Source organism: Punica granatum, chromosome 3 (genome assembly GCF_007655135.1).
Source record: "Punica granatum isolate Tunisia-2019 chromosome 3, ASM765513v2, whole genome shotgun sequence".
Lineage (NCBI taxonomy): Eukaryota > Viridiplantae > Streptophyta > Magnoliopsida > Myrtales > Lythraceae > Punica > Punica granatum.
The window spans coordinates 29,030,823-29,053,382 of record NC_045129.1 but is presented as its reverse complement, the minus strand read 5'-3'; the positions used below and the strand labels follow the sequence as shown (position 1 = coordinate 29,053,382).

Sequence of the window (22,560 nt, the reverse complement as noted above, 5' to 3'; positions counted from 1 at the left end):
AAAAGATTGTAAAAGTCATTCATTTCATACTAATTTTTGTGTAATTATAATATATATGTTCTTCTGATTTATATATATCTAAGAATATATATATATATATAATAAATACATCTAATGTTATAATTATATCCCTTCATTTAAATAAAAAAAATCTCAATTCTCACTCAATACTATTACATTTCAATATTTAGAGCCCATTTCATTTCATTCTTTCGTACTCAAATAGGGCCTACAAAGGGTTGAATTTGTAAATCCCAACCCAAAAAGTAGAGAAAACGAAGGAATGGACACTCCTCCTACTTGTGCGTATTTGCTATCCCATTGGGATGTTCTAATTCCGAACTTTTTCTAAAGTGGAAAAAAAAGATACCATCCACCAAAAAAAAAAGAGTGAATATTTCATATGAATATTCGAAATATATGGTATAATATAGATTCTCGATCAATTCCATGTCCAGTATGTAACATGATAGGATAAGGATCCAAAATCCGATATATACATGTTATAATATGGACCTTGTAATCACATGGCACTTCGGACTTGCTCGGTTCTTACCACAACAGCAAATTACATATGCAATCTTCATTACCTATGTTTAATATCCCAGATTTTTTATGGGGATGAGATAAGGATAAGGGTAGATTGAAAATTAATCCATGAATAATTTATATCCGGTTTAGTTGTTTGAAGAATCATGAGATACATAATTAAATTTCAATATAATATCATGATTTAATACGGAAAAAAATGTAAGAATTGAGGTGCACATTATAAATATATCGGCCATATGTGTTTTGAATTTCAGCATTTGGCCAAAAATTATATATAAATCGCCGAGTATTGGGTGCTATCCCTCCTTATGCCACCAATCTTGGTAGGTTTTCAGATCCCCCAATTTTGTACTATCCTAGAGGTAATCAAATCCCTAAGTATAGGATACAAGTAATCCCATCCCCGTTACCAAACAATAAACATAACCTCGATGTATCCGCTTTATTACATAAATAAGCAAAAATTTCCAAAAAAAGTTATTTTAAATTGAGTAGACTTTTAGATATCATTTTTTAAATATGCCCACATAATTCGGGTGGTTATGAGACTGCTGTTCTTATCGGCCGCGATCAGGCTGGTGATCTCGATCGAGATTAAGCTACAGGCAAAACCACTTGTGCAAGAAAAGTTTAGGGCCAAATTTAGGTTATGATATTGAAAAAGAAAATAAAGGGGAAAAAAAGAGAGAGAGAGAGATAAAGACAATCTCTTTAAAATTCGGAAAAATTGAGGTTACAAACCGTAAAACACGAACAGAATAACAGATGGCCTTTCTATGCAATTGCTATAGTGGTGCGAGCCCATCCCATCTCCCCTGCCTCTCTGCCCGCGTCCCGTCCTCGTCCCAGTCAACCTTTTGCCAAAGTCCAGAAGGCTCAGCTCAGAGGAAGGGGAGAGGGAGGGAAAGGAATTTCGCCATTAGAAAAAAGATAGAAAAGTTTCCAAATTCTCTTTTCAGTTGGGACATACAGATTCCTTCCGACCTCTTTCAACCTGAATTTTACTCAGCAGCTGCCCTTCTTCTTCTTCTTCCTCCCCAACCCCAATTTCTGGTTCAATTCAACCCGTCAAACCCTTCAAACAAGTCTGGGGAACCTGCCTAACCGACCAACTTACCCCTTCATTCTTTCTTGGTTCTCCACTTCTTTTGCCTTATATATATGCATAGACGCGCATGCCGATCGATGAAACAGGGGAAGATCAAGATTCGTGTGTTGGGCGGATCTCGGGTCTGAATTCTTTGTTGGGTGTTTGTTGAATTGTTGATTTGAAGATGACTGGGCATTCTGGTGGTGAAAGCAGCAGCACCCGTGATTTCATCTGCAACGCTGCGGCTGGTGCCTCCGCTGGTTAGTTTCTTATGCTCTCGTGTTTGTTCTTTTGATGCCTCTGAGGATATTGTTCCTTGCTGTGATGAATTTGCATATGTTTGGCTGATACTTTCGCCTGAAATTCGGGGAGCTAAGCTGGGTTCCAATGCGCGATACATGGCTGAATTATGGAATTTGGGATATTATGGCGTGAAATATGGAGTAGTGAACCTGAATGCTCGACGTTTTATTCTTTTTTCTTTTTTTCCCCCCTCCTTCGTGTTATGGTTTCTGCGTATCATTTTGAGACGCTGAAAATTGGAAGTTCACATGGGTAGCTTATGTTAGGAAATTGAGAAACCGAGTCACTCCCTGACTAGCATTATTGCCCGAATTACAGGTTCAGCATTTTCCCGGTGTTACAGAGCTTTTATTATGAGAATTGTATTGATGCTTGAGAAACTGAGCCCCTCCATGAGTGTGAGAATGCCATGTAGTGTAGGATTTGGTTCGGTGAATTAAGATGTGCTCTGTCCCCATGATTTCACATTTTAACATGAATAATAACTCCAGATGATGAGGTTGTAATCCAACTGCAGGTGCTATGGCGGCCACTTTCGTTTGTCCCTTGGATGTGATAAAGACACGATTACAGGTCCACGGCCTTCCTCCTGGTCACAAAGGTATGGCATTCACTCAATGCTAAATTCGTAATTGTGTATATTTAGTTTGGAATGAGAATACTCTTAAAAACAAATTGCCGCAACGAATCCAGGTCCGGGAGGAAGGAGGTTGGGGTTTGGGGTTGATTGAGGAAGGAGTCATAATTATATTAGAGATGGATCTTGAGGATCATTTCTGTGAATGGATAGGCATGCTTGTGACTAAATTTTGAACTAGTTAGTAATACTTTCAGGTTGCCGACTGCCGAGTACCGAGTCCACTAGCTGCTAACAGGATGGTTGTGAATGAGTTAGTCAAATTAGTCAGTAGAACTATCAGATCACTATGTATTGTGTTGCTAATTGCTAATAGAGGTGAATGACTCGTGGTTTTTCTGGCAAGGGTATATTGTATGAACATTACGGAAACTGGATTGTAGGCTTTTAACTCACTTTTGCAGCTGAGATGATTATTATCCTTTTGATCCACTGGAATAGAGATTTTCTTTTGAATAGATCCTCCTCCTGTCCACTCAATGTCCTGAGTATGTGAGGTTAGAGTAGTGAAGACAAAGCCAATATTTCTTTTGCTGCAATGACATCAACCTAGAAAAGGCCGCAAACTCTGTTAACAAAAGTTGCTAGAATTCAGTAACTCGAACTTAAACTTCTGGCAGGGGGAAAGCGACTGTATTTACTAGAAACCTCTGAGCTTAAATTACCAAATGTCACATTTGAAAAGACAGGTCCATCATGTGAAAATTAGTGGTCAATGCCATAACCATTAGGCTTATGATGCAAAAATTTTTTGAGAAGGGAAAAACTAGCCAGGGCAAAGGAAATTCTTAAATTAAGACTCTGCTTTCTTGTACTGATTAAGTGCAAATAGTTTTAGCTATCACTTTTCAAACTTATTACATTGTATGTCTAATAACCCAGGCAGCATCATAATCACAAGCCTGCAGAATATAGTTAAGAAGGAAGGTTTGAAGGGTATGTATCGTGGCCTTTCACCAACTATTCTGGCACTTCTTCCAAATTGGGCTGTGAGTATTGCTATCTTCATTTTATTTATCCTTCCTTTATTTGCTATTTTTCTGTCTCCCCCATGAAAAATTTGAATTTGGAGTGCTATGCTGATTTTTTGATGCAAGTCCTGAAGCACAAGAGAAGTTATCTGATATTATAATATTTGGAGTTGTTCTGCTTGATTTCTTCCTTTATTAGACATTTTGAAAATTTTTAATTGTCAGGTCTAGGAATAGGTTCAATGCACTTAAAAGTATGTCTGGATCTTCTCTATGGATGTTAGTCATCTGATCCATTTTGTTTCCAATAACCAGAAAAAATTTCATATTTCTTCTTTTTGGTTAAGCCCAAAATTCTTTTTGGATTATTTTTCGCTCTCATTTTTTAAGAATGGGGAGAATAAGGGGAGGACATCTTTGACCACCCTTTACTGGTTGTATTGGGGTATCGTACGTCAGCGAACTAGAACCTAGCGCAGCATTGCCTCATTATTTGCGGATTTTGAAGATGAGAAAAATGAAAACGTGGAAAATTAAGGACAATATCTTTCGAAGGATGTCCATTTAAGGTGACTCTGGGAAAAGCTATACTCATTGCATCTAAACTTATAATAATAGGCAGGATTTGTTGCAAGAATCTCAAAAGCTTTTGCTGCTGTTCAAGATACCCTTAGCTGAGTGGCAGTTTGTCTCCTTAAAATTTGAGTTTTAGTAAGAACCACCTTAAATGGTTTGCTTTGTCAATTAGCCACCCTAAATTATAACTCTTTATGGTAGTGGAGAAAAGTATAGCCTTAGTCCTCATACAATTGCGTTTTGTCTTATGTGCAGTTATTCCTTTTCATAATAGAAACTTCTCGCTGTTTTGATGCTTATTGTTATAAGCATAAGAGTTATTCTATAATTGTCAATCCTTTTCATCTTTGTAATGCTTCCTCTTTTTTCAATTTTTTTAATGTCTTTTAAAGTGTGGGATTCATCTGGGAGTCCAAGAGAAGAGAGATTTGAAAGTTGCTATTTGGTTTTATTTAAAGCATCAGAGTATCGTTAAGCATTTTTTTTTTAATCATAGAGGGACTAGGTTACATGAAATATAGTAGTAGAATGATTATATGTAATACTTTATTTTTCCCTTTAAAATTTTCTTTTGCCATAAACATATAGGAGAGGGAGTCCAAATGCATAAATTCGAAATTAAGGGGCAAAATTGTTACTTGGTGAAACTATTAAGGAGGACATTGCACTACTCTTGACCCTTACTTGGTGGGTGCTTTTGCAGTTTCTTGAAAAGAAAAAAGTAAGTTAATTTGACAGGACTGTATGGGGATTATTCAGCTGTAGAATAGGATGTTTGTCGATCAAATCACTATCAATGAATTCTGGGGATGATTTTTTTTGTAGAATCTTTTTTTTTTAGAAGTATTTTTGGCACAATCTTTTTAATTTATTATTTCGGTCTTTCTGCTGACAGAAAGTTCTAATATAATGTGCAGGTATACTTCACGGTTTATGAGAGACTTAAAGGTCTCCTTCATTCGGATGGTATGTTTTCGTGTTTTTGTTCTACTAGCAATATGAGTCTCCTCTCGAGGCATGATCTCGTGTTCATTCTGGCACTGTTCTTGGTCTTTGTATTTCTCCTACAATTTCTTATTTGCATTTTGGAAATGTAGATGATCGAGACAGTCAGCTCAGTACCGGAGCAAATATGATAGCAGCTGCTGGTGCTGGGGCTGCCACAGCTATATCGACAAATCCATTGTGGGTAGTGAAAACCCGACTCCAAGTAAGTTTCAGCTGTCCTCTCTGATAAGTTTCTGGTTGAAAATAATAATAATAATAATAATAAAAAGATGGGGAAGATGTAAAATGAAACATTGAGAGGCAGCTCTTGGTGAAAATTTGAAAGGCAAATTGGAGAGGAAATTGAATTTGGAGCCTTAACTGTGAGAATGACAATCAAATTACGTTGTTTCCTTCCATTTATCAGGTGGCAAAGTTCTGTGCCACGGATTTTGATTGTATCCAATGACAGTAGAATACAGCAACCGTAGATATATCTATGAAATTTTCTATCCTCTCAATATTCACTTTTTTCATTTATGCATTTATCCATGGTAGTCCTCTGATTCCTTCAAGAATGCTACACTTTTTCCATGTCCAACCTTGTCTTGTGGATATATGAAAAGCACTGTACATTCTACTCGTGCATATGTAATATAATAAGTCAAAAACAGTTTTTACGTTCTGACTTTAGAGTGTGTGCCAGATGCTGAGAAGCTTTCCTGGTTGATGGATTCTTCTCACTGATCAGTGATGTTTATTTTCCTCATTTTTGCAATAGACACAAGGCATGAGGACAGATGTGGTACCTTATAAAGGTGTACTTTCTGCTTTGACCAGGATCACGTACGAAGAAGGCATCCGGGGTCTATATAGGTCTGGACTTCTTTTCTTTAACCTGCTTTCATACTCTATTCAAATGATTGTGATTTTAATAACTATAAACAGATTTAAACAATTTGCAACTGTAATAGTTACCTGGTACTACAAATCGTCATCTTTTTCACTTTTGTGGTTTTGAACAGTGGAATTCTACCTTCCTTGGTCGGGGTAAGTCATGTCGCGATTCAGTTCCCGGCATACGAGAAAATCAAGCATTACATGGCAAAGAAAGGTAAGATGCTCCTCATTGTCAGAATTTTTTTTGGGTTAGCTAATAACACATTTAAATATTAATTTTTGATTAATTTTACATTGCAAATTGTGCTGATGATGAATGTTTCTTACGTTCTAGAGAATACAAGTATAGAAAAGCTCAGCCCAACAAGCGTCGCGATTTCCTCCTCTATATCTAAAGTTCTTGCCTCCATAATGACTTATCCGCATGAGGTATGACCCATCGAGCTTTTACTACCTGAGCTGAAGTTCTCTTTTCTTCGACCTAATGATGAAACCTGTTTCTGGAATTAGTTTGTTAAAGATCTAACAGCGCATTTTTTGGTGGCTCCAATAACATTCATTATCGACATCCAGCAATCAACCATGATGGTTGATAATTGCTTTGACATAAGTCTAGGAGGACTTTGACCTTAAAATTGAGTATTATATGGGATCCTAAAACCCTGTCCAAATATCCTCATGCCACCAGGTGATACGTTCTCGGCTCCAAGAGCAAGGTCAGGCAAGAAACAGTGTGACCCAATATGCAGGAGTTGTCGATTGCATCAAGAAAGTTTTCTTGAAAGAGGGCATCGCAGGCTTTTACCGTGGCTGTGCAACGAACCTACTGAGGACCACACCATCAGCTGTAATAACCTTCACCAGTTACGAGATGATTCATCGATTTTTGCAACAAATCATACTTCCAGAGGAGAAGTACTCACAAACCCAGCCAGGACCCGAAAACAAGGGGACAGGAGATGGATTGAATGGTGAAGTCTCTCAGAAGTCCCAGGTCCAGTCATCATACGATGACTCTACGCAATTAGTACCTTTGGGGAAGAAAGAACAGCTTCCGGTGAGAGGTTAATAGTTCCTGTTCTCATTTTCCCCTTCTTTTGTTGTTGTCATTCCTCTTTCGGGTCCAATTTGTTCTGGTGAGAGGAATTTTCCATGAAATTGCAGTGGCGCAGGTTAAATTGTGTAGAGTGAATAAATAGCATGATGTTTCTTGTTCGATAAGTTATCTCAATTGTTGTCTAGTTCGTGAAGTCGCTAACCGCAACCAATAAAGCTCTGCTTGGTGGAAAAGAATGCAAATTCAAAAGAAATAAAAATTTCCAAAATAAACGTTGCTTACGTAATTTGGAAGACCGTATCTATGTTCTCTACAGTGCTTTATGGAATTCAGTTCTGATCGTATGAATATCCACCCATAGCCTTTGACACCGTCAACAAATCCATGTCACTTGCTCAATTTAAATTTGAAGACAACCTGGAGGATAATTTGCAACCAAGTCTGGATGCATTTCCTATAAATGGCATTTGGTTGGTAGGATATGTTGGCAGGATAGGAATTGAGAGGGATTGGCATTGAGAGGGTTTGGTAGGATCTGAAAGGATTTTTCTATTAGTTCGTCGAGAAGGATCTCACCGAAGAGGCTAGACATTGCAACCTCACACGCCGATCTGATTGCTCGGGCTTGAGACCGGTCCGGACTAGTCATTGTCTATCTGGACTAATCTAGAAGTTTAATCTAAGGGGGCAAAATTTAAGGGAACGCAAAAGTATAGTAGAATTACAAAGTTAAAGGAGTGAACGAAGATAATTTCATGAAAAAAATATGACAAAAATATATTAGAGATTTTACCCTTTTTTTTTCTTTTTTTCTTTTGAGTCCAAGGGGACCATCGCACCCCCCAAAGTGCGTGCATGATTGCCTAGCCTGGAGCGGCAGAGGCCATTGCATCGCCGAAGGTGGAGGGGAGAGATTCACGGGAGCCATGATCCAAGTCGGCCGCTTGAGCCCACAGGTTCCCCAGGGGCCGTGCTGCCATTTCAACCTTTTCTATATTATTGCAGAGAAGTAGCCGGGAGCGAAGACTCTGTCACAGAGCCAACATATGTGAGAAAACTAGCTGGTCCCTTAAGGAAGGTTCCCGGTACATGTATATATCGTCATATCAACCTCTGTCGTGTAGATTCCGCAATAGGATCCAACGAGTTGTAGAGATAAGGAGCCGCTGTTAATTATATTTCTCATGAAAACTGCCAGTGTTGCTGAAGTTAATGATTTATTGGCATTACGCAAAGGTTACACACTGCAGTTTCACTACACTAATAACCACCTCTGATTCTCCAGAAGAATATCCCTCCGCTAGTGCTAGGACTGACTATTATGATACATCATTGCGGTGTACATTGATTGGTCCTCTCCTGGTTTTTAATCTCTGAGAGGGACGCGACTGATCATTCTTCTTCTTCAAAGTCCATAAGAAAATCCGTAAGGTTCTCCGAATCACCTACAGCCTCTTCTAGTGACATGGGATCCTCCTTCTTCGGCTTACCCTGCAAAGATTTAGAAGACAAAAATTCATACAAAATCTGCTCCAACTATGTCCCAAGCTCGAGTAAACTAGGCAATTTGCAGCAATGCTGCGCAGATGCTTGTCTGGGAAAACAGAAATTTTTGTATGATTGGCAGTTTATGAAGGTTATGACGCACCAAAGAAAAAAGTGGGAGAGACGTGATCAAATTCACATATATGGAGAATAATATGCAGTTGATCAAATGCAAGTGCTTACTTTCGACTTGCGGAGCTCAGGAGTGCTTTTCAGGACACTCCAATTGCGAGTAATCTTCTCTTCCTCCTCTTCAACTTCAGACTCATCACTTTCTTCTCCTCCATCCTGCGCATATATATATATATATAGCAGAAGCAGTAGAAGAAGAAGATGTCATAAGGAGTTGAGAATAATCAGCAGAGTCCCATCAGGGACTTGCAGAAGTCATATGGGAGAGATGTGTGAACCCGTGCTACATGCAAAAACTGTTGAGATGGAGCCATACCATATGTTCGAAACACTTGATTTCTCTTTACAGCTTTCAGATGATTAAATATGACAGATAGGGTAAATGAAAATTGACTCCAAATTATTCAATATCAGTTCTGCCCAGTGTAAATGCTCAAATTTTTGTGCAAGAGAAATGTGTGAAATAGGAAGTCAGGGTTCAAATTGCAGTTTTAATTGGATGGATAAATTTTCATCCATGGCAAATTAGGAAATTAATAAGGACAACAAAAATGGTGACACGCTCCCTTTTATCTCTCTAGATGACAAGCAAACAAATAGGTAAAGAATTGCTCACATCATTTTCTCCAATATCAACAGCTTGAGCCATTGCTTCATCCATGTCTGTTATCTGCTCAAAGAAAAGATGCAAACAGTCAATTGCACAATGCAGATGAGATTAATAGCTTAGTTGTTAACAGCCCGAGAACTTTGTAAATTTCCTTGAAAGAAACATGGACGTTATTGGAACTTGCACGAGAGTCTTACTTTTGATGACAAATTTGAGATATTTGTTTCATTTAATTTCTCATATAATAAGAAGAGTAAAACTCTGGTTGTAGAATAGAAAAGAATTCGTCACCTCAAGTTCCTCGGTCTTCTCTTTTGCCAGAATCTTTTCAAGCTCATCCCTCGATATGATCTTCCCGTGCTGATCAGAAGCATAAATGTCAGCATTTTAAGACATTGAAATAAAGACAGATATTCATATGAAATGCATACAAGGAAAGATCAAAGTAGATGCATATTTGCATTATGTGCCTGTTCGTAGATATACTGACCTCTTTCAGATAAGATAGAATATCAGGCGTCGGTTCATGAAAGTCCGGGCCTCTGTAATCAATGATCTCATTTGGATCTTGAATGTAATTAACAGTTGGATAAACCGGATCCCCACCCCAGACTGCAACATCCAAATGTCCTCGCTATCACAGTATGCAAAAGAGCAGGGATAATTTAATATGCAGATTAAATTTCGTGTTAGTTCCACTGTTTGTTAAGCGACTGACTTTCCTAAACGATGAAGCTGGGAGAGAAGTGTACCAACAATATTATCAAGCATGGTTAGCAAAAATAACTAAGATTCATGTTTCTACAAGTTACCTCTTAGAAACTAAATGGGAGCCAAGAGCTTGTATCACTTTACGGCCTTCTTGCTTTAACTAACTCATGTTATTGTATGCATGGAAAACTTTAATTTTTAGTCAAGTTAAGCAATTGCTAGAAAAGGTACTGCATTGCTAATTTGACAGAAAAGTGCTCATCATAAGCACAATCAACGAGTAATAAGGACGAAGAAACTTATGGACTACGGAAAGTATTTAGAAAACCTATTTTAACAAGGACCAAAATGGGCAAGGATCACAGACAAAACACAGGCAGTAATTACTTTGCTTTATTTGATCCTCTCGCATCCGCATAGCCAGAGGATCTCTACGAATTCGGATATCAGTTCCCATCATAATTCGATACTCTCTATCTGTTTGGTGCTGAAACATTTCTACAAGTTGGGTGTTTTCGTTTTCCCCGGTCTCTTCAAAATGCTTCTGAACGGCCTCACGAGAAGTATCTCTCTTCCATGCTTTTACCCATTCTGAGTAATATGCCATCGGACCAATCCTCTCCAGCCTTTCCTGCTCTGCTTGGAGCCTGGAAAGAAAGGAAAATTATTAAACTCGCGATGTAAAAGAAAATTAAGCATCAAATCAACTGTTGTGGAATAATTGGAATCTTTTTAGATACAATCAGGAGCAAACTATACTCTCATATGCTTATGAGGAAGGAAAAAGATTAAAAGGGGGAAATAAGAAATCCATAGAATGGAACAATGAACTATTTGTAGGTAGAAAACTCATGCCTTTCTTCCTTGAAGATATGTCGTCTGGCTCTATATAGAGATGTTTCTGTTAGCGTTGGATGATCACCATAGAGCTTCACTTGCCCTGTCTCTGCCATGGCTTTTAGAAAAACCTACACAATCAAGGACCATAATAAATTAGTGAGATAGATAGTTAGCCAGAGAAAACCCCTTTCCGTTTCCATAGAAGTATCAAGAGAAGAATTAAAAGATACTGTTTCAGAATCAGGTCTCCTCCTTTGCCATCTAGACCATTGTTCTTTATCAGGCTTCCTCCAGTTCCACCATAACTCCTCGCTTGTAAGTGGCTCCTCTATGGGCTTCTTCACCTTGGGGTCCACAAAGGGGTGGGGGCGTCCAAGCTTCTTGTCCAACTCATATCCCATCTCTTGTTCCACCTCAGGTTCCGTCTGATAAACAACATACTCAGCCAAGACATCCTTTGGCTCTTCCATGGCATCCTCAGCAATTTCAAGCTCTTCCAGCGAACCATTTGAATCCACACCCAACTCTGGTTGCTCCATATCGCTACTACTTGATTCTGAACCAACTTCCAGGGATCCAGAGGTTGCAACAGATGTTCCATATTTCTTTCTCCTGCTTCCTGGATTCTTTCCGAAGGATGGAGACCCCAGAGAATTACCAGTGGGCTCAGGAGCTTTGGCAGCCCTGACCCGACTGGCTGTCCCTTCAGGCCAATACTCCTCTCCAGGAATGCTAGCACGTGCCCCCGAGGCAGGTTCAAGCTGACCGGATGTGGAGTCTAAGTAACTATAGTAAGGTGGGCGCTCTACTGATACATGTTCAATTGAATCATCATCTTTCTCACACTTCACACGAGGCTGTAGAGGAGCTCGTCTTATTGAACGCATTCCAGCACGCAGGGTCTGGACTCGGAACGAACCCAAAAATGATGTCTGCTGATTTTAAGAGATTGAAATAAGCCACAGGTAGATCAAACTAAAGCGACACTTGGTAGGAGAGGATAGAAAGGAGACATTAGAATTAATAAATAAAAACACAAACATTTTACAAAACGATGCTTTTACATTTTAGGTATTGTTCTCTTACAAAAATAACACATAAAAAGCTGCAAAAACATATAATCAATGAAAAGGATGGACGAACAAAACAGAACCAAGTATACAACTGAAAACAAGAACTTGGATTCAGTTACATGATTTCTTCAAAAGAGTACCTGCAAGCAATTGGAAGTTGGTTTCATGCAGAAAACGCCGTCAGCATTTACTGCACTTCTCAATGCCGTTACTGCACAAGTCAAAAGGAAACTTAATAATATGATCCATCAACTTCAATAACTTTCCACGATTGTGGGTCATATATAAACTTCGCATTCGATGCAATTAGCATTGATCATACAGCAAATCCTAAAGAACTATGATTTGTGAATCATCAGTTTACTCATTACGGCAGCTAATGATCTATGATGGAGTATCCCGAATCATAACAGGAGACCTTGATCAATTTGCAGGGTCAAACTGAACCCGAGTTAACTTTCAAATTCAGCTCGCACCGAAAGAATCACACTTTACCACTATCCCCATATGCAAGATGGGCAATATAAGCATAAGCTTGCAGGATAGTGTCCTAACAACTGTATACGACCTCGATAGCCCGATCATGGTTGTCTTGCCACTAAGCCTCGTAGCAAAGAATGCTCACAACGAAGATAACAAAATACACAAAGATTGAAGCGGAAGACATCCCACAGCGGCAAACGGGCAGGTGCCCATTTCACAGTCCAAAATCAAGAATTCACCATGACTCCAAAACAGAAAGCAAGAGATGAAAAGTACATCACCTTCACATAAACAATTCGCTGACGCTGACGCCATTGCGGGATTATATCCGCATGAAGTGTTTCTGAGCTACCGGGTGAGTGGGAAATAAGTTCAGCAGACCTCAGCTCAGCTGCTTCTCGAACAAGGAGGAGGAGGAGGAGGAGGAGGAGGAGGAGGGTAGAATATTGAGCAGTGGGTCGAAGGTTTGCAATGATAACTCAAAGGCAGGCAGTTAGTTTCATTGGAAAGAGAGGGATAGATAACGTTTCAAAAGTCGGACAAGGGTTTAGACAGGGGATTGTTTGATTTGCAGTCTTCCTGCCCGCCTCCAACGAACAATCCAAACCGAGCAACCCGTTTCTGTTCAGTGAACGTGTCGGAGTTAAGGTTGGCAATGAGATGGGCCGGGCCAGGACCGGTAGAGGACCTGTGCCGGCCGTAGGCCCAACCTGCCCCGTGCCCTGTTCAGGCCGGGCCATACCCAACCTAACCCCGTTCGACTCATGCTCAGACATATAAATATATATATATATATGTATATATATACACGCACTAGTTTTCTTGACCCATTATTGCACGGCCCTTTTGCTACAAACGTAATTGTATTCTACCTATTCAAATTTTAATTATTTCTAATTAAAATTAAAAAAATATTTGTATTCATTTATTATTAATTTAGTCTTATTTAATCATAATTATATATATTTCATATATATTAAAGTTATTAAATATTTTTATTTACAAACTCTTAATTTTTTTATGCATTTATTATTAATTTAGTCCTATCTAATCCTAATTATATATATTTACAATTATGATACTATCTATTACATTGTATTCAACTTAATATATATATATATAGACACATATATAGATATTGATATAGAATAAACTTACATTTCTATCCCTATGATATTTCGACATTTACCTTTATCAACATATTAAGAGTAAAACGGCAATTTCGTCCGAGTTACGCGAGTTGCACATTCGAGTCTCTCAAAGAAAAGTTTCATCGAATTCGTCATTGGTCACATCAAATTAGTTATTGGTAACATCAAATTGGTCTTTGGTCACTTCAAATTGGTCCTTGTTCACATCAATTTAGTCCTTAGTCATATTAATTTCTTCGTTTGGTCAACCGTTAGTCAATGACGAAAAACTATCTGACATTAATTCAGTCATTTGTGATCATTATAAAAAAGGTCCCTATGGTCATTTGATCATTGGTCCTTACATCATTTAGGTCCTTGTCAACATCAATTCTTCACATAAAAAAGGTTCATTTGTTCTTTTCCCTTCTTTTAACTACTCTTATCTCCGAGCTAACTTTAGAGAATTCGTTTTCATTGCTCGGACCTCCAATTCTGGTGTTATTGGTGGTTATAGAAAGCTTGTACATAGTACTATTACTTATGATCAAGTTTCGAGTCAAAAAGTAAAAAAACGAGTTAGGAGCGAGGGGATAGTTACCAGTAACAAGTGACCATCAGGGCCTTTCAATGATAGGGCAAGGCAAGACAAGGTGTTGGAATAGACCTGGCACATCACAAGCCATGTTACTTAAGATTTTCGAAATAGGAACACGCAATTTCAATTGAAGAACAATCACGATCGGAATCAAGAAATGAAGAAGGAAAGCGAACACTTTCTCCCGTCCCAGTCAGAGCTAGCAATCCTGTCTCTTCTTATGAATCGAAATATTCTATTGGTGCAGGCAAATATTAACTAACAATTGGTCATATAGGTGCTTATTAAAGTGCCGGTCTTTTGGCTGCGACGGGTAGGCAATTGGTTCTAATTTCATTATCTCGCTTTAATCTCCCCTCGATATCCTTGTATTTTTTATTGTTTGACCACAAAAGACAAGCCTGCCATCAATTAAACTAGAAGTTCCCCCTTTTCTTATGTATGACCCGTACCCATATGAGGCAGTCCCCATTGGCTAATCCCTACCAACATCTCTTTCCCCTTTCTCTTTTAAATTTTTAATTTTTTCCTTTGCGAGGCCTTTTTTATTTATTCTTGTGAAAGAGATTTATGAGTCTCGAGGCGAAGGTGTATGAGCTGCTCTAGGCACATGTCTATTAGCTATCGGTCCTCGCGCTGGTCTATGTATTAATTAAGAATCGGCATAAGACATTTCAAAAAACCTTACGAACCAAGTAGAGCGCTTTAGTCATGAATCTTGAACACTTTTCACCACTAGATCCTTTAACCAATTAGAGTTGAAGGCAATGAACATTGTTATTGGAGTCGCTATTGCAGTAGTCGTTGGTTCTAGTGTAGGTGTTGGTCTTGCATGTCAGCACCCCATTTCGATCCATTGGCTCCAGGAGGGCAAAATCGTCATTTTTCCAATTTATTACCTTTTCTAAATAATAATAATAATAATAATAATAATTTAAATTATATTATATTATATATTTTTTTAAAAAAAAAAAAGAAAGGCCGGGCAGACCGGGCAGGCCGGGCAGCGCTCGTCGGCTGCCCGCGACCCGCCTGCCCAGAGATCCCCAATGTCGCAATTTCCGCGATTCTCCGTCAAATCGGCCGAAATCTTAACGGAAAGGGAATGGAATTGCAACAGAAATACGATTCGAGGAGCTACGAAGAGAACCCAGCAAGAGGAAACGGAGGATTGGCTCTCGTTTCGGAGGATTTTGAAATCAGAAACTCGGAGCTTTCGCCGGAAAACAGCAAGTTTTCCCCCCGATTCCGACTGATTAAGCGCCGGTGAGGTTCCGATCGACCACGGCAAAGTATCGGCGGCGCCCAGAGCTATCTCCCGCACCCTCTCGTGCCGTCGTCGCAGCGTCTAGGGGCAAGAGCCGCCGCCCGCGGCGCCATCGCCGCCGTCCTCCTCAGACCCCGACCGCCTTGAGTTAACGGGCCTCGGCCCAATTATCTTACTTCGCAGGTCCAGCCCAGAAGTTCGGCCCATTCGGCCCAACGCTCCAGTTCGGCCCAGCGTCTCTCCCGGGCGGTTTCTCCTTCGGGCGGCCCAGTCCGATCCGATCCGGTCCGACCCGATTGTCCGGCGATTTTTTTAATTTACAGAGAAGCCCCTCAACTTTCCAGATTAGGTAAATTCTCGACTTAGTGGCATGATTAGGGCTCCTTTCCTGAATATTATTTCCTGCTTGATGGATATAATGTGAAATGAGTGTTCTTGGGTCGTGTGGCTGATCGGATTTGTCCCAAACTCGATTTTACGAACTTTCCATTTTGTCACATTTCAGTCCAGAGGACGCATTTTATTTTTTTCAGATCAGCCCCGAACTCTAAAAATTATTTTCAATCAAGTCCCGGTCATTTTACTATTTTCCAATCAGTCCTTGGATTTTTCAGAATTTTTCAAGCATCCGAAATAACTTTCCAAGTTATTTCAGTTTAATCCCGGGGCCCTTTTTCACCTTTTTCAGATCTGCCCAGAATTTCAAAATTTCTTTCCAATGAAGTCCCAGTCATTTTACTATTTTCCAATCAGTCCTGGAATTCCCATAATTTTTCAAGCATCCCAAGGAACTTTCCAAGTTGTTTCAGTTTAGTCCCGGGGCAATTTTTCACTTTTTTCAGATCTGCCCCGAACTCTAAAAATTATTTTCAATCAAGTCCCGGTCATTTTACTATTTTCCAATCAGTCCTTGGATTTTTCAGAATTTTTCAAGCATCCGAAATAACTTTCCAAGTTGTTTCAGTTTAGTCCCGGGGCCTTTTTCACCTTTTTCAGATCTGCCCCGAATTTCAAAATTTCTTTCCAATGAAGTCCCAGTCATTTTACTATTTTCCAATCAGTCCTGGAATTCCCAGAATTTTTCAAGCATCCCAAGGAACTTTCCAAGTTGTTTCAGTTCAGTCCTGGGGCCATTTTTTTCGTTTCCAGATCAGTCCAGATTTTCAAATTCGTTTCAAACAAGTCCTGGAACATTTTCAGTAATTTTACATAGTCCCCAATTTTTTTCAGAATTTTCAAATCGGTCCCCGGAACTTCATCCGAATTTTCAAATCAGTCCCTGCTCTTTTAAAATCGTTCGATTCAGTCCCTTGGACATTTTCTAAAAATATCCGACCTTTTCCTACTTGGATCACCCACCGACAATGTATGTGCCCCATTTAAATATTTTATTTTTGTAATTATATGTATACAACGTGACCGTGTCGGAAATTAGAGTTTATCGGGCGGTCAACTAATGGCTATCTCGACGATTCGAAATCTGTAAACTAAAGCATTCGGCAAATTTCTAATTAAAATAAAATTCTACATACGGGGTAATCGGGACGTTAAATTTGGCTAAATTAAATCACTGGACTCCTTTAAATAAATTGTACGAACTGATTAATAATCTGTAATCGCATCGACAGTTCAAGAACTGTTAATCATGCCCTTTTCAAAATTCACAATTTCAAAAGCACCGAGATACGTACAACGTAATCTTGATTTTCATGCACACACATATTTACCGATTCAAGGGCATGATTACCGGTTCTTGTCCTGCCGTCACTCTAGTGTAAGTTTGTGTTTAGAACGGGTTAAAACATAGGAAAACGGATTAATCACAAACTCGGCATAATCAACATGGGCAAATAGTCAAGTAGAGGGTTAGGTTTTGGGTTTTGGGTGAAAACACTCTTAATCTGTAAAAGCCATATTGCCACGATACAAAATAATCTAAAAATAACCCACACATTCGAGACTCGACTACAGACGTCATGTCTATCGGGTCCGTTTTAAATAATGTCGAATGCTACATACCCTATCCATCATCACTTTTGTCTGTTCTAAGGTAGGATTTGTATGCCAATATACCCCGATTAATAATCAGTTAATTCACGTAAATTCGGTGATAACAAGAAACCCCATTGTTTATTTATTTGAACTTGCTTGTTACATTTTTGCGCTTGTTTGTTATGTGGATCGAGCCCGACCCTTTAGGACTCGATTCACACTGGGTCCAATGCCCATAACCTTCGATCACAGGGTCCAATACCCCCATACACCGAGTGCGTATTTAATTTAATTTTTGGTCTTTTCCAAAATCATACGGCGAGCATGAGTGAAATAACGGCCGAATGCAAACCGACCGGGATTCAGTCATTGTAATTTATCTTTTATTTGAGAGAACAATGTAAGGGTTTTATGATGCATATTTATTCATGTAATAATCCCGGTCGGAGAGTGGATGGTTCAAGTGTCTATTCGAATTTACGGTGTCAAAACGGGCGAGTTGAGTGCAATCTTAAATCATGCGGTAAATAAATAAAATGGCAAGCCTAGCAAGCTAGAGTACCGAAAGGGCGTGTGGGATATAGGCCCTCACGTAATAGAACCCCCGAATTCGGAATTTCCGGTTCCGTACAGACCATTGCCTTAACATACTATGTGTATCCCATACCCCTAGACCCGGGCGACTCACCGGCCCTCGACCTTCGGGTTGTAAACAGGTAGTGGCGACTCCTTCTCACGTGCGTCCGTCGCTCGTCCCCGGGAAGGTGGACACTCCCAAGCTACGTTGCATTTAGGCGCGCGCATGCGTGCCCTGACAAGACGAAATTCGGGTGCGCACATTGCAGATTCTCGTACTCACCATAGAAAGAATCCAAGTCAACGGAAAAAGCCACTTGTACATAGGCTTGCCCTAATTCTTCCTTTTTCACTTGAAAACGGAGCAACAGGAGAAAGTAAGCTTCATACGGCAACTATCCCATCACCTGCCTTGAGCTTTGTCCGAAGGCTTGTCAAGGAACTCAAACTCTAAAGAGACTTACCGATCACTAGCTTCTCACTGACTTAACCGCGGCTTAATATGAATTATAAAAACTATTTGCTACCTCGAAGATCTCATAGGAAATAGCAGTAGCCTTCAAAAGAATTGAGCCGAGCAGCTAAAAAATCATGAGCATAGTGTCCTTCACGGATATGGGATAAGCAACTTTCCGATGGTTTCGCATCCACAACAAGAGAAGAATCACCGGTAATCATAACATGCAGACACAATGAGGGCAACACATAGAGATAATCCTTGCACTGACTTGAATGGAACTCGCACCAATTCTTTCTTTTGTTTCTGTGAGTGCATCGAGAGGGCAATAACTTAACCCGGAGAGTTTCGAATATAATAGCAAAATCAATACTAGCTTGACCCAAAGTACCAATAACTGCTTCATCAAATTGATAACAAACCATATGAAGAAGGGAATGTTCATATAACATGAGTGATTTTATATTTCTTTACTGAAAGATCCATGACACTAAAAGTTTGACCAAGTTTAGCATCTTCAGATCGACGGGCATCACCTTACTAACGAGCCGACAAAGTCTAATTAACTCAATTAAGTCAGCTCGGATTTGCATCACACAGTGCTTGGTATCAACTGTATGCATTGTCATGCTTGACTTTATCAGCTTCTACATTCCCTGTACAATTATGGCAAAGGACGAGTTTCATATAAACTTAGGAAGACTTACAAATCATGCATGTTGCGATTTATTATATTTCACATTTGAGTAAAATCTCATGGGCTTGAGAGATTGCATTTTCAGGCTAATGATGAGGACCAAATATATTTTTCAAGAGGGACCAAATTCTAGTTCAAAAACTCCAATTGTTGCCATTAGGGGTGATCGGTTCCGAGAAACCTGTATTTTTCAAGATACCTGGACTCTACCATGTTGAATCTTGGAGCCGAAACCTACTCAGAACCTGTATTATAACACAGGTTCCAAGTACCCTGCTGGAACTTGTAAATTTTTTTCTCTGGCTAAATAAAATTGAAAATGTCACATAGTAATCACACCAAATAGAATATCAACAAAGATTTACATTAATCGACAACAAAAAAAATGTCTTATCAATCCATCGACAAAATCAAACATCCATAATATGATCCCACACAACAAAGTGTCTCTGTTCTAATTCATGAGAAGAGACAGTAGCTTTACTCTTTTCTTCTTCTTTTTTAATAAATAACCGATTTCGGTTATAGGTAAGAACTAGAACCGATTTTCACCGGTTCCTGATTTTAATACCCGAAACCTACCATATTTTCAATACGAGCTACCTGGACCCTACCTTAACGGATAGATTCTGACCGGTTCCGGGTATACCCGGTACCCGTGCACACCCCTAGTTACCATTCATGATTGCTCATATATTAATTATTACATTCTTGGATTATAAGTTTTTCTAATCGTCAAACTTCTACAACATATTCTTATTTGGAACTGAACAATATCATTGGATAATATCACGGTTGATATGTAGAAATCAGTAAAGTTTTAGAAATATTAAGCATCAATCGTATACGAAACAAGGACATTGAAATGACTAAGTTATGATTATGATGGCCACAAGTTATCGTTGCGACTGTACAACACGGACATAGTACTTGTCACAACGTATAACGAAAAAAGTTACAACATGACACCCATTTAGCCGTTTTTCCCTAAAAATATTTTTAGTGAAATACTACTCGCATCCAAATAGATATGGGAAACAAAATTTAAATGATATATATAAAACTTTGGAGGTCATGATCTGTGATGGGAAATAAAATCAAGGCGAATTTCTTATACAAATTTGATTGTTGAAATTTTTTCAGATTGGGGTGAATATTCTACTACAATGGAAGATTTTGTGTTCAAGATTATGGTGGTCTAAATGTCTATCAAAACTTTTTTAACGAAATTGAAGTCGAATCAAATAGTGATGAAAAAGATATTCAATACGGTAAAACGAAATGGACACCCTTATAGTTATGGCTTGGAAAATTTGTGGAGGCTCTGTCCTTGGTGACTTTTAATATAATGTGTGCAACCAATGTCCTTAGTAATTCCGTTTTATAGTATTAGCATATATTGGAAGAATTTGATGAGCGAGTTCGAATGGAACAGAAAAATGATGTGCACCCCTAGAACGATTGGGCTCAAAGGTTGTGGCATGTTTGTGTTGACAAGGTATAAGTTGAAGATCGGTTAACATAAATCAACCTAGAAGAGATGTGGCATTCATTCGCCCAAGCTGGGGTTTTCACTAACACATCTACTATTATTCTGACTTACATTGGCGATGAAGTGTTCCTTGTTCAAGAACTTCAATAAAGTGTATCTTGCTGAGCATATGTCACCGCCCACAATCACCTCATCCCCATGTGAACGTCCTATGGTCAAGTGTCTTGTCATCTGTGATACTTTTGTTATCTTCGGCTATGTATTTTTTCGATATGATTATGTATGAGTCCGATAAGTAGGCTTTCACATCGTTAGTAAAACTTATAATGCTTGTGTACTTTGAATATGTATTTTCCAATCATCGCCCTTACAATTAATAGATATATGGTTGATGCTTTTCTTGTAAATGCTAGTAAAGAATTGAAATAAATTATTTTGTTGCCTATGGTCGAGTCTTGTGTATTATTATCTATTTTGTGTAATATTTTGGGCTGACCCATAGCACATAGACTGGCCCGATCATAAAGGGGTCTACAAAAGGGTCTAAGTGTCATTTTCGGGTTGGCTTGTAATGGAGAACTGGCTTAGTCATAATCTAAGATGGAGTCCTCATTCATTTTCTAATTTCTCATGCTCCATCGCACCGTGCTCCTAGTTTCCACAAACAATGGAACCCTAAGAAATCAAAATTTCACCCGCTCAAACACCGCACTTGACTAGATGTCCACATTGCCATCATTCAATCGTTCAATAGGACTGATTACTTTGCAACATCAACAAAGTCTTTCCTTTATCTTCCCCATATGGGAAATCTTGTGTCTGAATTGATGGATAATTAATTTATATATTATTTACTAGTCCTTATTCTTGTAATTTAAGTCGCTCGATCCCTAAATATTACTTACATTTATGAGGCGATCAAATGAGCGAAATTCTATAAGCCAAGCAGTCTTATCATTCCAAAACTATTTTGAAGTTGGAATGATGGCCTCTCCTTGGCTTAAGTAACTGAGCGCAAGGAAATGAATATGCGGCGAAGGAAGAGGGCCACTGTAGAACCCTAATAACATGTCTTATCTACTGTCACTATTCTCGGGGTCAATTACTACCATCATCTAGTCCTTAATAGTTGGGAGAGCTACAATAGTGTCATCATTATTTTCAGAGTTTGTAAATTCATATACATATTACTCTGTTGCTAGGTCTTCCTTATGAGTGTCGATGGGGAGAAAAAGGAAGTCAATAGTAGCAGGACAGCTCACTGTGCCAATAGAGGGTTGTGTTCATTCACCATAAGAAAATCCATCTAATGAAAATGCAAAAGGCTGTGGAGCACTAACAGGGCAAGAGGATATTTTCATTAAACTCACACTACTGTCAAATATAAGTTTCAGCTTAAGTGAGGGAGATTTTTGAAGCGTTTGTCATTGCTCATGAATTGTAGACTATAGTTGCGAGACTCATAATTTGTTTTACTGTAGATAACGAGATGCATGCCAAAGCGATTGTTTAAATTATTTGGGTAATTGACAGCCAAGCAAAAGTGACCATGGAAGATGTAAGGTTTAGTCATTTATTACACCTTATAACACACCTTGCCATAATAGTTGTTGAATGCTATGACCCATTATCGACACACTTACCTTAAATGATATAAGTAGAGAGGTAATGGAAAAGGATGTAGTTGAGGTCCTAGGTTTGCTTAAGAAAGGCCCACCGATTTCGTTGGAAGGAGACACTGAACAAATTAAATACCTAGTCTTGGAGTTTATAAAGGGAACTGGCACATGCATTTAACCCTTTGCATAATGGTTGTGTGCTGAAGGAATATGAATTAATGCTATTTATAGGAGCGGCATGACCTTGTTCATTATTGGGACCTTG

The 22,560-nt window shown here is 38.9% G+C and overlaps 2 protein-coding genes across 3 annotated transcripts; one reads left to right on the top strand and one right to left on the bottom strand.

Moving 5' to 3' along the window:
- Positions 1-1,327: 1,327 nt before the first annotated feature.
- LOC116199748 (nicotinamide adenine dinucleotide transporter 1, chloroplastic) lies at positions 1,328-7,266 on the top strand. Its single transcript, XM_031530224.1, has 9 exons — positions 1,328-1,902; positions 2,463-2,546; positions 3,465-3,571; positions 5,047-5,095; positions 5,227-5,339; positions 5,898-5,992; positions 6,142-6,230; positions 6,351-6,445; positions 6,705-7,266. The coding sequence occupies exons 1-9, from the start codon at positions 1,827-1,829 to the stop codon at positions 7,083-7,085; spliced, it is 1,089 nt and encodes a 362-aa protein (XP_031386084.1). The 5' UTR covers positions 1,328-1,826; the 3' UTR covers positions 7,086-7,266.
- Positions 7,267-8,220: 954 nt separating this feature from the next.
- LOC116199747 (protein PLASTID TRANSCRIPTIONALLY ACTIVE 12, chloroplastic) lies at positions 8,221-13,060 on the bottom strand. Of its 2 annotated transcripts, none has more exons than XM_031530222.1 (10): positions 12,749-13,060; positions 12,125-12,195; positions 11,142-11,846; positions 10,927-11,039; positions 10,459-10,718; positions 9,851-9,972; positions 9,652-9,720; positions 9,367-9,420; positions 8,802-8,906; positions 8,221-8,564 (listed from the first exon to the last, which is right to left on the bottom strand). In XM_031530222.1, the coding sequence occupies exons 1-10, from the start codon at positions 12,780-12,782 to the stop codon at positions 8,466-8,468; spliced, it is 1,632 nt and encodes a 543-aa protein (XP_031386082.1). In that variant the 5' UTR covers positions 12,783-13,060; the 3' UTR covers positions 8,221-8,465. The 2 variants fall into 2 exon arrangements, with proteins under 2 accessions (XP_031386082.1, XP_031386083.1); XM_031530223.1 differs by having other exon boundaries at positions 11,142-11,843; positions 12,749-13,059.
- Between the last annotated feature and the right edge of the window lie 9,500 nt (positions 13,061-22,560).